Source organism: Electrona antarctica (assembly GCF_951216825.1).
Source record: "Electrona antarctica genome assembly, chromosome: 3".
Classification (NCBI taxonomy): domain Eukaryota; kingdom Metazoa; phylum Chordata; class Actinopteri; order Myctophiformes; family Myctophidae; genus Electrona; species Electrona antarctica.
The window spans coordinates 51,924,710-51,939,709 of record NC_136808.1 but is presented as its reverse complement, the minus strand read 5'-3'; the positions used below and the strand labels follow the sequence as shown (position 1 = coordinate 51,939,709).

Sequence of the window (15,000 nt, the reverse complement as noted above, 5' to 3'; positions counted from 1 at the left end):
ACGATTCACAGGAAGGGGGCTATATAGGGTCACCTGTACGATGCTTCTCACCATCGTGGGTCAGAACCTTGGCTCGAGTCTGAGTATAGCTGCACCATCTTATGAGGAACACTACGGGCACCATCTTCTGGGGAATGTTCAAGAGTTTTCCCTGGTGTATTGTTTCAAAAGCTTTTTTGAAGTCAATGAAGGTGACCTGACCACTGCTTTCCAGTATCGTCCTCAGAGTCACTATCTGCACAACTGTTGTGCACTCTGGAAAGGTTCCAAAGGGTCAAAACTGTTGAGGATCATCTGGTTAGCTGTCTTGGTGACAATGAGCTTAGGCTGATGCCCCGGTAATTGTCCATCTTGATGAAGTCAAAACTGATTATGGCACTGGAACAATGATCATTGTACACTAACTAACACCACAGCTCAGGTAGCTCACCAGACATGTACTGTATGCTTTGTTGATTAAGTCCAGCACATCCTCATCTACGGGGACATACTTTAGAACCTTGGGTGTCACTCCATCCTCCTCATCTGCTGGTATAGTTAGGGAAAGTTAGCCAAATGTGTGATTTGCAAAATAAATGCTTACCAATAGCTTTCTTCACAAATGTGTTCACTACGGTGTCACCTCTCACTTTTCCAAATGTGATGATGACTATGGCCCTTTTTAGCCCAAGGGGTGTTTTTGGTGTAAAACAAAGGCTTGCAATGGATTCAGAATCATGTCACATGCTACTGCACATTCTAAAAATGACATTTTGTAAATCTTGCCTGCATAGGTTGTACATTTGTGAAGATAGCTATTGGTAAGCATTTATTTTGCAGATTGGTCACACATTTGGCTAACTTTCCCTAACTAGTAGCCTTTGCCTCTGCTCGTCCATGGTGAATGGTCCATCAGGTATCATTAGGCGGTGCAAGACTGGCTGACCACAGCTTGGTGAATTGGTATTGTAGCCTGGCTAACATTAGCCTGGAAACCAGATTGATCTGCAAGAGTGGATACATTTTCTCTGGCATAGTTTGCTGTCTTTTAGTCTTGTCAGGCAAGGCTAACAGTCTCTGGACTGCATTCAGAGGGTACATCTCGTTGTAGCCAGATTAGTCTTGATTCTCTTGAATGAACCATGCTAAAATGCACTCATATTTTTGATAAGATAGGGAGTTGTAAGGATCCAAAACTGTGGAATGCACTTCCCGTTGCAGTCAGAACTGCAGCATCACTCCCAATCTTCCGCCGTAGTCTAAAAACCCACCTTTTCAGACTCCATCATGGCCCATAGCACTTACCCTATACCCCCTTAGATAGCATTTCTGTAGACTTAGATATCATTTGATACAGACTTATAGCATGTTATGTAGACAGCACTATAATTGCATTGTATGTAGTCATAGCACATCATAGTACATATGTATAGCATAGTATAGTATATATGTATAGTTTATATGTATAGTTTCATTATATAGATATTCCACTGTTACGTTCTTAGTTTCATGATAAATGCTTTTTTTATGTGATGTATTCCCATGCTTTTTTGTTCTTGCTTAATGTAAATCGCTCTGGATTAAGAGCGTCTGCTAAATGCCTAAATTGTAAATTGATCCATTCATGTCATTGAGGTCGTTTGGTCAAGAGTTCATTCATGTCATGGCTTCATCTACTCAGCAAACTTTGTGGTCAAGATATTATGTTGCCTTTTTGTGCCATAATATCATATTGAGCAACATTCGACAGAGCTAGAGTTCCCTCCATTCCTAAGTAATTATTTCACTGGACCTTTGTTGAATTGGAGACCATTATGTCCAAATCATTTCGACCTCAGATGGAGAATTTAATTTTACACAGTGTTCATGTATCCATTTGTAACAAAGAGAGTGTACAAATGTAACCAAATGATTCATTTTGGGTTACATTTGTACACTCTGAGCGTTAAATGTCCACTAAGGATTTTACTGTGTTTGTGCACTCAAGTTGCTGTGTAATGCCATGTGAGGTTGTGGCTATGGCAAAGCCGGCATTGTGGCTGCATGCAGTGGTTTCGTACACAACCCTCTCGTTCCACAAAAGACGTCCAGAGATCCAAAATGTCTTCATATGAGGTGGTAAAAGAATGGCACGTTTCCTGCAGTGCTCAGCCTTTATTTCAGTATTATTCCTGAGCCCACACGCCCGGCTGGCCTGCCCACAAGAATGCCTTCTATGCATTGTCTTGTATCCTTTACTGCCGCAGCTTTGTAAAGACGTTACAAAGCCCTCAGACGTTTATTACAGCAACACTGCATTGTTCTTATTCACTGGAGGTACAGGAAATTATATTGTGTATATATATACCACCAGAGTGTGTGTGCGTGCGTGCGTGGCGTGGCTTTTTCGTGTGTGCACATGGGTTCATACATGCGTGTGCGCGATGGTATTTCCGTGGGTTTGCGTGCGTGCACGTGCTTTACGTGCGTGTATATGTGATATGTGTTATTCATCTGCTCCTCTCTCCGTGTCACCTTTGTTGACTTTGTCTCTCTCGTCTCTGCAACGCCGCGCTCTCTGCTTTAATGACGCATACATCCTCTATCTCCAGCCGCTGCTTAATCCCAGCAGTGCTGGCTCAGGAACAGATTAGCGCTCCCAGACACCAGAGGAGACGAGAGCAATGAGGGCTCCCAGACACCAGAGGAGAGGAGAGCAATGAGGGCTCCCAGACACCAGAGGAGAGGAGAGCAATGAGGGCTCCCAGACACCAGAGGAGAGGAGAGCAATGAGGGCTCCCAGACACCAGAGGAGAGGAGAGCAATGAGGGCTCCCAGACACCAGAGGAGAGGAGAGCAATGAAGACAATATGCAGGGAGACAACGGCACGTACATGTGCACGTGGGCATTCACATCAACATTAGTATCATATTATCGTATCATACAAACAAAAGTCACTGGTTACCTAACTAAAAACAAGCTCTGTGGTGCAGACAGACAGCCGTGAGGCCGTTCTATTGAACACATTTAACCTGATGCACGTGTTTCACATCCAGGTACTCTGATTCTCTCTCTCTCTCTCTCTCTCTCTCTGTATCTTTCACTGTCTATCCCTCTCTCTCTCTATCTCTCTCTCTCTCTCTCTGTATCTTTCACTGTCTATCTCTCTCTCTCTCTCTCTCTCTCTCTCTCTCTCTATCTTTCACTGTCTATCCCTCTCTCTCTCTCTCTCTCTCTCTCTCTCTCTCTCTCTCTCTCTCTCTCTCTCTCTCTCTCTCTCTCTCTCTATTTGTATCTTTCACTGTCTATCCCTCGCTCTCTCTCTCTCTCTCTCTCTCTCTCTCTCTCTCTCTCTCTCTCTCTCTCTCTCCTGCTCCCTCCCTTTCTGGCTCTGTCTGTATCTGTCTTTCTCTCTGTCTCTCTGTCCTTGTCTCTCTCTCTCTCTCTCTCTCTCTCTCTCTCTCTCTCTCTCTCTCTCTCTCTCTCTCTCTCTCACCCCAGACAGAGGAGCTACATGCAGAGTCTTCCACCCTGAAAGCTCAGCATAGCTGTCTCATTCAGCAGGTACGTACAGTACTGTTACATAGCTGTCTCATTCAGCAGGTACGTACAGTACTGTTACATAGCTGTCTCATTCAGCAGGTACAGTACAGTACTGTTACATAGCTGTCTCATTCAGCAGGTACAGTACAGTACTGTTACATAGCTGTCTCATTCAGCAGGTACAGTACAGTACTGTTACATAGCTGTCTCATTCAGCAGGTACAGTACAGTACTGTTACATAGCTGTCTCATTCAGCAGGTACAGTACAGTACTGTTACATAGCTGTCTCATTCAGCAGGTATGTACAGTACTGTTACATAGCTGTCTCATTCAGCAGGTACAGTACAGTACTGTTACATAGCTGTCTCATTCAGCAGGTACGTACAGTACTGTTACATAGCTGTCTCATTCAGCAGGTACAGTACAGTACTGTTACATAGCTGTCTCATTCAGCAGGTACAGTACTGTTACATAGCTGTCTCATTCAGCAGGTACAGTACAGTACTGTTACATAGCTGTCTCATTCAGCAGGTACGTACAGTACTGTTACATAGCTGTCTCATTCAGCAGGTACAGTACAGTACTGTTACGGTACTGTCTCATTCAGCAGGTACGTACAGTACTGTTACATAGCTGTCTCATTCAGCAGGTACAGTACAGTACTGTTACTGTCTCATTCAGCAGGTACGTACAGTACTGTTACATAGCTGTCTCATTCAGCAGGTACAGTACAGTACTGTTACATAGCTGTCTCATTCAGCAGGTACAGTACTGTTACATAGCTGTCTCATTCAGCAGGTACAGTACAGTACTGTTACGCCACTCATATTCACTCACCAACCACAGCTGGGTGAACATACAGTACATACAGTACACTATGCAACTGCAATCTGACCTGCTATCCATAACACCCAATAGCAAATCATTTCTTCTTTACTCTTCTTTCTCACCACGCACGTCTGTCACTGAATTACCCCAAGGAGTAGCCCCAGCTCCTTTTCTGTCCTGATGCTGTGCATATGCCCTTTGTTGATATCAAATCATTTTACAACATATTTATGCCTTTATGTTTCAGTAGCTGCTCAGCTGCTATTCAGGACTGAGTATTATACACACGCACGCGCGCACGTGTGTGTACGTGTGTGTGCGTGCGTGCGTGCGTGCGTGCGTGCGTGCGTGCGTGCGTGCGTGCGTGCGTGCGTGCGTGCGTGCGTGCGTGCGTGCGTGCGTGCGTGCGTGTCCTAAACATGGCTTCCTGGGGGTTGGTTAGAGCCGTCTCTCACAGACCCCCAGCTCCAGAGGTAAATAAGGAGTGGTACCCCCAACGGTCTCTAGTACCATGGACTGTTGTCATCACACTGACTCCCGCCTCCCGCCCTGCTACAATGCTTTTAGGACCAAATGATTGCTAATAAAACATTTGATTGAGAGGAGAAGAGAGAGAGGAGAGAGGAGAGAGGAGAAGAGAGGAGGAGAGAGGAGAGAGAGAGGAGACAGGAGAAGAGAGGAGAAGAGAGGAGGAGAGAGGAGAGGAGAGAGAGGAGAGAGGAGAAGAGAGGAGAAGAGAGGAGGAGAGAGGAGAGAGAGAGGAGACAGGAGAAGAGAGGAGGAGAGAGGAGAGAGAGAGGAGAGAGGAGAAGAGAGAGAGAGGAGAAGAGAGAGAGAAGAGAGGAGAGAGGAGAAGAGAGAGAGGAGAAGAGAGAGAGAGGAGAAGAGAGGAGAAGAGAGAGAGAAGAGAGGATAGAGGAGAAGAGAGAGAGAACTATAAACGGGCTGGATTCTGCCCTTTAATTTCACCATCTCCAGAGAATTGCTTTTGCCGTTCTGCAGAGCTGGTCCTGCACACGAGCAGCTATAGTTGTCTGACCAAGCACTGAAATTAGATTGTGTGTGTGTGTGTGTGTGTGTGTGTGTGTGTGTGTGTGTGTGTGTGTGTGTGTGTGTGTGTGTGTGTGTGTGTGTGTGTGTGTGTGTGTGTGTGTGTGTGTGTGTGTGTGTGTGTGTGTGTGTGTGTGTGTGTGTGTGTGTGTGTGTGGTTGTTAATGCCTGATTGTCCTGTGCTGAAAATAATCAATCTATAAACTCATAAAACATCGCACTGCAATGTGTTGGGAAGTTGTCATTCAGTATAAAGTAAATGGTGTTCTTTTTATATATATATAAATGTTTTCTCTTTGCCTAGTGGCGAAATCATTTCACCAGCAAGAGCACAAAGACGACCATGGCAGAACTGCACAGTAAAATACCCTTAACATTGTTTTTTTTGTTTGTTTTTTTAGGGGCGCCAGCCCCTCGTACATTCAGCTGTAGTGTAGATTCTTGTCCTAACAATGAATGGAGAATGTGCGTCATGTGTCTGAACAAATCGGCTATTTCTGTGTTAACACAAACATTAAATGGCATTGACAATGAATGGAGAATTTACGTCATATGTGGACGAGCAAATCGGCTATTGTCCTCTTAACACAAAGGATGATGTACGATGATAAGAGCGCCCCTCACTTCACACGGGTGTTTTTACTTTGCAGTTAAATGAACTGAGAACTCTACTGTGTGCTACTGTTCCTGGTACCAGCCAGGCCCCCGGAGCGGCGCGGGGGGGGGGGGGGGGGGGGGAGCCGTGCTACCCTACTGGCCAAAGCCAGAACTGCAGGCGGGCGAAGTACATGCACGAGCAATAGAGCACGCAGCTGGAGAGCGCTCATTGATGGTTCATGAATGGATTCAGGCGCGTTCCGTTCATGGAGGTCAGGACGTCCGCATTCAAGACAATGCGGACGTAGAGCGTTCTTCCGGGTGCTTCAAACGCCAGTGAGCAACTTCCATTGAAATGAATAGCTGGGGGCGGGGCAGTCTGCCCTCTAGTTTATATAACTCTATGCGTGGCCATTGTGTGCTACTCTTTGGACTTGGAGGTCGCAGGACAGGAAACAGATTATCTTTGAGAGCTACTAGCCCCTCCTACGCCCAGCTTCCTGGGTTTGTGTGAACACACACATTGGCTTGCGATTGGCTTGTGATCACCAAAGACGCCAAAAGTGATCGGCCGGAATGAAATTGGTGATGATTTGATTGGTTGAGCACGGAATGTGATGTATGATGATGTACATGATGATCACTTCACATGGGTGTGATTATTATTTTTTAAAGCATTTAGCACACTTAGGGCTGTATTACTTAACTTAAGACCTGGAGGCGTGGTCAATGCTCTTTGGCCACTCAGAATAGCCAAATGGCATTGATCACGCCTCCAGGTCTTAAGTTAAGTAATAAGACCTAGTGACTGCGCTTTTCGATACCACAGATACTGATTGGTTATTAATTCATAATGAGTGAGGCATAACATGATAAACAACCACTGAGAACAAAGTATCCTATTACTTTGTCAATTTACCACAGTTATGTTGTTGTGAAGTTTACAGGGCAGTTTTATCTTCCTTCAATTTACAATTTACAATTTAGGCATTTAGCAGACGCTCTTAATCCAGAGCGACTTACATTAAGCAATAACAAAAAGCATGGCATACATCACATGTATAAAAAGTAGTTATCATGAATCATGCGTAAACTAAGAACGTAACATTGGAGTATCTATGTAAACTATACATACTATACTATATAATATATTATACATGTGTACTATAAAGTGCTATGACTACATAAAGTGCAATTCTAGAGCTGTCTACATAACAAGCTATACGTCTGTTTAAAATACTATCTAAGTCTACATAATGTGCTATCTAAAGGGCTAGGCTAGGGCAAGTGCTACGGGCCATGGTGGAGTCTGAAGAGGTGGGTTTTCAGACTACGGCGGAAGATTGGGAGTGAGGCTGCAGTTCTGACTGCAATGGGAAGTGCATTCCATAGTTTTCAAGAGTTGAACAAGCACCAATGGCTGCCAGTGTGGACAAACTTGGCAGGCACAGCCGAAATGTCCCCATGTTTGACAGGTGTTACTTTAGCACCCTGTGTGTGGCTGTGTGGAGGTTTTACCACCCTGTGTGTGGCAGTGTGGAGGCAGAGGAGGGTTTACCACCCTGTGTGTGTGGCTGTGTGGAGGCATACCACCCTGTGTGTGGCTGTGTGTGGCAGTGTGGAGGCATACCACCCTGTGTGTGGCAGTGTGGAGGCATTACCACCCTGTGTGTGGCTGTGTGGAGGCATACCACCCTGTGTGTGGCTGTGTGGAGGCATACCACCCTGTGTGTGGCTGTGTGGAGGCATACCACCCTGTGTGTGGCTGTGTGGAGGCTTTACCACCCTGTGTGTGGCTGTGTGGAGGCATACCACCCTGTGTGTGGCTGTGTGGAGGCATACCACCCTGTGTGTGGCTGTGTGGAGGCGTTACCACCCTGTGTGTGGCAGTGTGGAGGCATTACCACCCTGTGTGTGGCAGTGTCGAGGCATACCACCCTGTGTGTGGCTGTGTGGAGGCATACCACCCTGTGTGTGGCTGTGTGGAGGCTTTACCACCCTGTGTGTGGCTGTGTGGAGGCATACCACCCTGTGTGTGGCTGTGTGGAGGCATACCACCCTGTGTGTGGCTGTGTGGAGGCATACCACCCTGTGTGTGGCTGTGTGGAGGCATACCACCCTGTGTGTGGCAGTGTGGAGGCATACCACCCTGTGTGTGGCAGTGTGGAGGCTTTACCACCCTGTGTGTGGCTGTGTGGAGGCATACCACCCTGTGTGTGGCAGTGTGGAGGCATACCACCCTGTGTGTGGCTGTGTGGAGGCATACCACCCTGTGTGTGGCAGTGTGGAGGCATACCACCCTGTGTGTGGCAGTGTGGAGGCATACCACCCTGTGTGTGGCAGTGTGGAGGCATACCACCCTGTGTGGAGGCAGCGGAGGTTTTAGTCACTGCACGGTTGATACACAGTACAATATGAATTTAATTTTTGGAGGCTAAACAATGGATCAAAATGGACCTGAACACATGTTTACACTGTTTCTGAGTTCGAGTAAAACCGAGGATTTGACTGTGTCTGTACTTTGATATAAACGTATTTGCATGTTGTGGCATTGCATGTGATGCACTGTCAAAGTGAGAAATTAATGTTTGCTTCTTAATACAAATTATTTTAGGCATGTTATTATAGGCAAAATCATTGATTTCCTTTGTTTGGCTAAACTTGAGGAGTTGTTGTTGTGTTTTCTTCTTATATGCTGGTTGTTGTAAATAGTCTCAGGATGTTTATTGTAGATGCTAAGGCAGCTGGAGGACTGGGTAACAAACAGTGGCTTGTCGGGATGTAGGTGTGTAACAGCCCTGTGTGTGTGTGTGTGTGTGTGTGTGCGCGTGTGCGTGTGCGTGCGCGTGCGCGCGTGCGTCTGGTGCAGGTTCTTGATGAAAGCCTGGAGTCGAGGCATATATCAGAGCTCCAGCACTAATAAAAGGCCAGCAAGCGGTGCTCCTCTCCTTCTGGGAACAGCACAGCTTTTTTTTACTGCGTCTCTGACAGCAAGATAAAGTGCTCGTCCAATTAGAAAAATATTTGGCCGCATACCTACCAACGGAGAGCTCAGTATTTTATTTTTCGTGCCATTTTGATCAGGAATCCTAGCTATTTTTGGTAGCATGTTTGCTTATCACCGTGTCTCTCGTGCGCGTACTATTTCACTGTGTGCCCCCCCTCACCACTGTCACCATAACCTTGTGTTACTAAATCACACTGGCTTCATTTTGGTGTCTTTCTTGTCAATGCTAAGATTTTGGTATGGTTTGTCGTTCAGGCGTTTTGCATGCAGGGCTTTCATGTCGTGTATGTTTGGGTTGTCATTTATGTACACCTCATACAGGGATGCAGTCATATATACTTAATTCTTAAGCACTAATGCTAGTCCCTACTGTGTTTTTTTTTTTTTTACATTTTTTTTAACCAGAGTGCATTAAAATTAAATTCTCTCTTGTTGTTGTGAAAAGAGGCACACGTTAAAAATAATTGGCTGTAGGAGAGAACAAAGGGCCGGCTCCTCTCTCCTCCCTGCACACCACAGCCAGGCATTAATACCCCAGCCTGCTGCATTGTTCTGCTGTCTGCAGCCATCCCCCTAGCCAGACACTCAGCGCTGGAGAAGTCACTTTTAATGTCTGATAATCAAGGTGAATTTTCAAAAAGCTGCCATTTTCAAATGATGGTGTATATATTATATGTGGAGATGGGGAGTTCAGGAGGGGAGGGGCCCCACTTAGTGAGGGAGAGAGAGAGCGCACCCTCAGCCTTGCACAGTGAAAGAGAGACACCCAATGGCCAACGGGAGTACTGCGGGACGGTTTTCAGATTCTCATAAGAGACAGTGGAAGAAGGGTGCCAGCTGCCAGATCAATGTCATTGTTGTCATTTGCGTTGGTAATTTGCTTTGTTTCTTATAAGGGGGGGAGAAATCCTCTCTTTTCATTGGAAATGTCATGATCCACGTTATTTAAAAAACAGCAGCCTCTACCCCCCTTCTCTCTCTCTCTCTCTCTCTCTCTCTCTCTCTCTCTCTCTCTCTCTCTCTCTCTCTCTCTCTCTCTCTCACACAGAACTCCCATGGAGTACAAGAGGGATGTATTTCTAGTATTTTCTTGCTTGTCTCTATTCTACTACGGCTCCTGGCTGTTCGGTGCTCCGGTGTTGCGTTGTCGTAGTCGGGGGGGGGGGAATCAGGGGGAGCTGGAGTAGTGAGTACAGGGGAGCTCCATTTCTCTGCTGTACAGTGCAGACTAGTCTGGGTCTCCATCTTGCTCCTCCCATCTCCCTTTTCCCCCCAGCCGCTCGCTCTGAGGTATGATTATTTCTCCTCCGCTCCACCGCACCATATATCCCAGGTCCGCAGTAACCCCCCCCCGCACCCCACCCCCACTCATTCCCTGCTGTCATTTTTCATGGCATGTTTTTGCCCGTGTGCAGCGCTGCACATTTGCACCGTGGCTGTGCAATATGTTAAGGAGGTGAATATATGCGGCGTGCAGGATGTAATAAGTATATATTTATTTTCTTTTGCTGGTGATTTACTGATGTTTCCGGTGCTTGAAGAAGGCAAAAAGGGTGTGTGTGTGTGCGTGTGTGCGTGCGTGCGTGCGTGCGTGCGTGCGCGCGTGCTCCAGCCATGTATCTTAACAAACATGACTGCTGCGTATATGCAGTCACCTCCAAGGCTTCACACTCACCGGGGAAACAAAATTATACATTTAAGAGAGACCGTTTTTATTCCCTCTCATGCTGTGTGTTAAATCGGCCTGTTTGGAAATATCCTCACTGATACCGTAGCTTTACCGTGCTAAAGGCTGACAGTTTACTTTGTGTTTTTCTACATCACACGTGGCCATTTTCCTACATCTCACTATCGCTACCACTTGGGTTTTAGTCACATGTGACCTGGCGGCCAGTTGATCAGACTCTTCTGATGGCTTCAATCTAACTATAGCACTGAGGCTGTCTGTCCACTTCTGTCCACCATCTCCTTCTGTCTGTCTGTCTGTCTGTCTGTCTGTCTGTCTGTCTGTCTGTCCACTTCTGTCCACCATCTCCGTCCACCATCTCCTTCTGTCTGTCTGTCTGTCTGTCCACTTCTGTCCACCATCTCCTTCTGTCTGTCTGTCTGTACATACCCTGTTTCCTGGTGTCCCTTAAGTGGCCATGGAGCCATGCTAGGGGATGCTGGAGGAGGAGGAGGAAATTTAAAAAAAAGGGAATACAAACACGCTTGATGGAAGCCTGAAATTGACATTATACTCTGAGGGGAAGTAGCTCTAATCCCATGAAACAGTAGGCTTTAAATGGATTCTCTGCTTGTAGCCATGATGTGGTGCATGAATCTCCCTCTGCATAACAAGACCATATGGAGAGAAAGGAACTAAACAAAAACAAAAAGTAAATAGTAGCTTAAAAACTTTTGTCCCACTGTGACTGATGATGTCATTGATGATGTGAGAGACGTCGGTTTAACTTAACGTTCCTTCTGTTCAGCATAACAACAACTGTGAGAAAATATTAAACAGTCCTTTCTCTCTCTTAAACGTGTGTCCAATTTCCTCTGTGCGCACACAGTAAAATCCTTGTACATACTGTATGTAACCAAATGGACTCATAAGGGTCCAATTGACTACATTTGTACGCTCTCCGTGTTACAACGAATCAAGTACTGAGGATTTTACAGTGACTTGCATGGCGGCTAACTGTTGGTCTAATCTGTAGGCTACATAGAGGGTATGCACATGCATAAAGGGGGTGCGCACGCTTACCCACATGCATAAAGGGGGTGCGCACGCTTACCCGACACACCAAAGGTCCGACATGCGGAAATCACCCGTCGCTCCCGACATGCGTTGGTCCGACGTGCATAGCGTCATGCTTGGGGTTAGGGTTAGGTTTAGGTTTGGGGGTCTAATGACTGTCGGACCTTTGGTGTGTCAGAACTAAAGCCTGTACCCACGTAAAGTAAGTGGCAAAGTGAGTTTACTGTCATTTGACATTGTTTAACCCATTTTGGGGCGGGAACCCCTTTTGGTGTTTTAAACATTATGTTATAATTTAGCTATTGAAAAATAGCAGATCTACGAGCTCATAGCGCGCCACCGAGTGGCGCGCTATGAACTTGTAGGTCTGCTATTTTTGAAAAATCGTTAAAATGTGCCTCAAATCTTTCAGAAAATTGTCATGATTTAGAATTAAATTTCGACGTCGGGCCTGAATGGGTTAATGAAATCAGATCTTTTCTGTTTGAAATCAGACTTTTCTGTTTGAATGTACAGTATGGGCAGTCGGGGTAGTTTTCTTGCCACTCATTAGGCGCTCCCACATACCTTCCGGGTATGATGATGATGTCACGTGCATACCTTCTACTGTAGCATGCTGGGAATTGACACCAAACCTTTGCTACTTCTTGTCGTTGGTCAGTATTTCGTGGTTCCCGTACAACAGCGTCTGTAGTATTTGGATGCGTTTATGGGCCGGCTGTGGGGCTGTGATGTCTGTCACCTGCTGTCCCCTGAGAACCAGTACGGCTGGCAGTCACACACATCATCCCAGTCCGTTGTCATATCCATCATTATAATGACCGTGCTCCCATTTCAGCTCTTCTTCCCATCCTCCGCCACGTAGAGATTCACTCTAGAAGTGCACACGTTGTGATATTTGCAGTGCGCGCTGTTCATGCTTCACCGTTTCTTATGTGATCTCACAATATATTATTTTATTCTTACCCCGACGCGGCACCGCAACGTTGCATTGCTTATAGAATATAGATGCCTCTGTGTCGTCTTCAGCGTGACTGCATAATAGCCCAAGTGTTCAAATGTACCAGTGTATTATTTGTTCCCGGCAGCAGTAACAGTTATTTTTCGTTGTGTGGTTGGAGGGCATTACTTTCAAAGTGTTGTTCTTAGCTGAAGTGCAGCATATAAAGCCAGAGAGAAGAGAGACCGCAAGCATTCTGATGAAGGGATGTGCTTCGTGCGTGCGTGCGTGCGTGCGTGCGTGTACGTGCGTGTGTACCATGGAGACTAGATAGTGAGCATTTTGCCAGTCCAGTGTGGCAGAGCGCATCTGGCTCTTTGCCAGCCCGGGCAGTGTGCCCACGAGGAGGCAGTGTCAGGCTAACACTGACTGTGGCAGAGAGAGAGAGAGAGAGAGAGAGAGAGAGAGAGAGAGAGAGAGGTGGGCAGAGGGAAAAGAAAGAGGAGTGGGTGACGATCAGATCCGACAGACAGACAGACAGACAGACAGACAGACAGACAGGGCGAATGAACCACCATACAATTGGCTACAGAGGATGACTGGCAGAAGAGGTCGTGTTGGGCAGGATCATGATGCAGCACAGAGTACAGAGGGTGGGACATAATGGGGGCATTTGCTTATTATTTGAGCCAGTTTCGTCATGAATTCTCTATCACAGTAGAGCCCGGGCACCACCAGGACTCCTGGTCCTGGGGGTTCCAAGGGGTCCCAACCAAATTAGCTAATATACCATAACACTTTAACCTATACTTTTCGAAAATAACAACGCTCACTTGTTAGCTTGTAGTAAGATATGATATATTCAAGAATATTTGAAAATCTTGAACAATTGCGACATTTTAACAGCACAAATCTTTCATGGAGGTCCCCGGCACAAAACCTCTTCAGATGACTGGCTAAATACAAATGATGGGTCCTTGACATGAAGCTGTTTGAGAACCAAACCATACATCCATCCTTAGGGATGAGTGGACACTGAAGCAGTTAGTGTAGTACAACTCATTTATTCAGTCATTTGTTGTTTCAAGTAATCATGTCGCTTGGTTTTGACTGGTTATTTCTTTCACTCCATTGCTCCTTTTTTTCCCTCATTGCTTGTCTTTATTGGACAGAAACATTATCTTTTCTGCTATGCATTTGCATACTGTTGCCTTCCTATACCTTACCATTAGACACTCTCTCTCTCTCTCTCTCTCTCTCTCTCTCTCTCTCTCTCTCTCTGTGCTCCACTTTGTATCCTTAACATATTCTGCACACCCCTCAGCAGTTCCGCATGGCAGACGGCCCCTAATATAATCTGTGTGTCTGAATTCTAATTTATACCGTCAGGATAAAATAAATAGTCTGCAGTTAATTATGGAGAGCCAGCTCCTGGCTTTGCCCCGGTGATTTATGAAGTGCGCGTAGGCATTCTGCAATGCATTTTTCTTAATTTATTTTTAATCTGTCTTTCAATTAGTTTTGCTGCAAACATCTTAATGACGGCAGAGGGCTGTGTTAATGAGACCACTGGAGTGAGTAGCCCTCCTGCGGTGTTATGTAGGCGAGGGGTTTATTTAGGGTGGGGGTCAGCCAGGGAAAGGGTTTCCACTTCCCACTGTTCCTTGGACATTCAGAGCAGACGTAGAAAAATAAAAGTCGTTCCATCTGAAGAGAAAGAATGTTTATTCTCTGTTTTTTTTCGTCAGGTTTATCCTTTTTTAACTGCATGGAAGTTTTGGCCTTGTAGCTTGTTTGTCGTTTTCCAACAAACACGATACCAGAACTAAATGTGAATGTTCACTGCTCTGCCTGCGGCAATACATGGTGGGGTTAGGTATTGTAATCCCCCTCAGTCTGACTATGTGTCTGTCTGTCTGGGAACAAAATAACTCCAGCACCAATGTGCCGATTTTGATGAAACTTGGTGAGAACAGTTAGTTGGCTGGCCCGGAACAGTTAATGCGTTTTTGGGTCGAAAAGGTCAAAGTTCATGGTCACAATCAAGGTCAAATGCGGGGACGGATGGGTGGATTTTCATGAAACTTGGTGGGCTTTCCTAGCCTGGTAAACCATCCATGGATTCTGTTGCAGACACAGTTTGGCCCCAAGCGCTGGGTGGGTGTTTTGCAGAGAACAAAAAGTGGAAGAGCCAATCAGCGTCTGCGCTTATGGCCCTGTGATTGACAGGTGATGATTGGCTCTTCCAATGTTTTGATTCGTGCAAAACGCCCACCCAGCACTCGGGGCCAGACCGGGTCTGCAGAAGACTCGATGCTAATGTGAATTATCG

General features: G+C 46.1%; 1 protein-coding gene across 4 annotated transcripts in view; it reads left to right on the top strand.

The window, feature by feature from the left end:
- LOC306920130 (uncharacterized protein) overlaps positions 1-15,000 on the top strand; it is a 173,431-nt gene that overhangs the window by 130,061 nt on the left and 28,370 nt on the right. Inside the window, exon 10 of one of the 4 annotated variants that reach the window (XM_079496759.1) lies at positions 2,571-2,838. The exons of the other annotated variants lie outside the window; for them this stretch is intronic. Within the exon in view, the coding sequence (XP_079352885.1) occupies positions 2,571-2,612 (42 nt within the window). The 3' untranslated portion in view covers positions 2,613-2,838. Of the gene's footprint in view, positions 1-2,570; positions 2,839-15,000 lie in introns of those variants that run through there. 4 annotated transcript variants of the gene reach the window in all.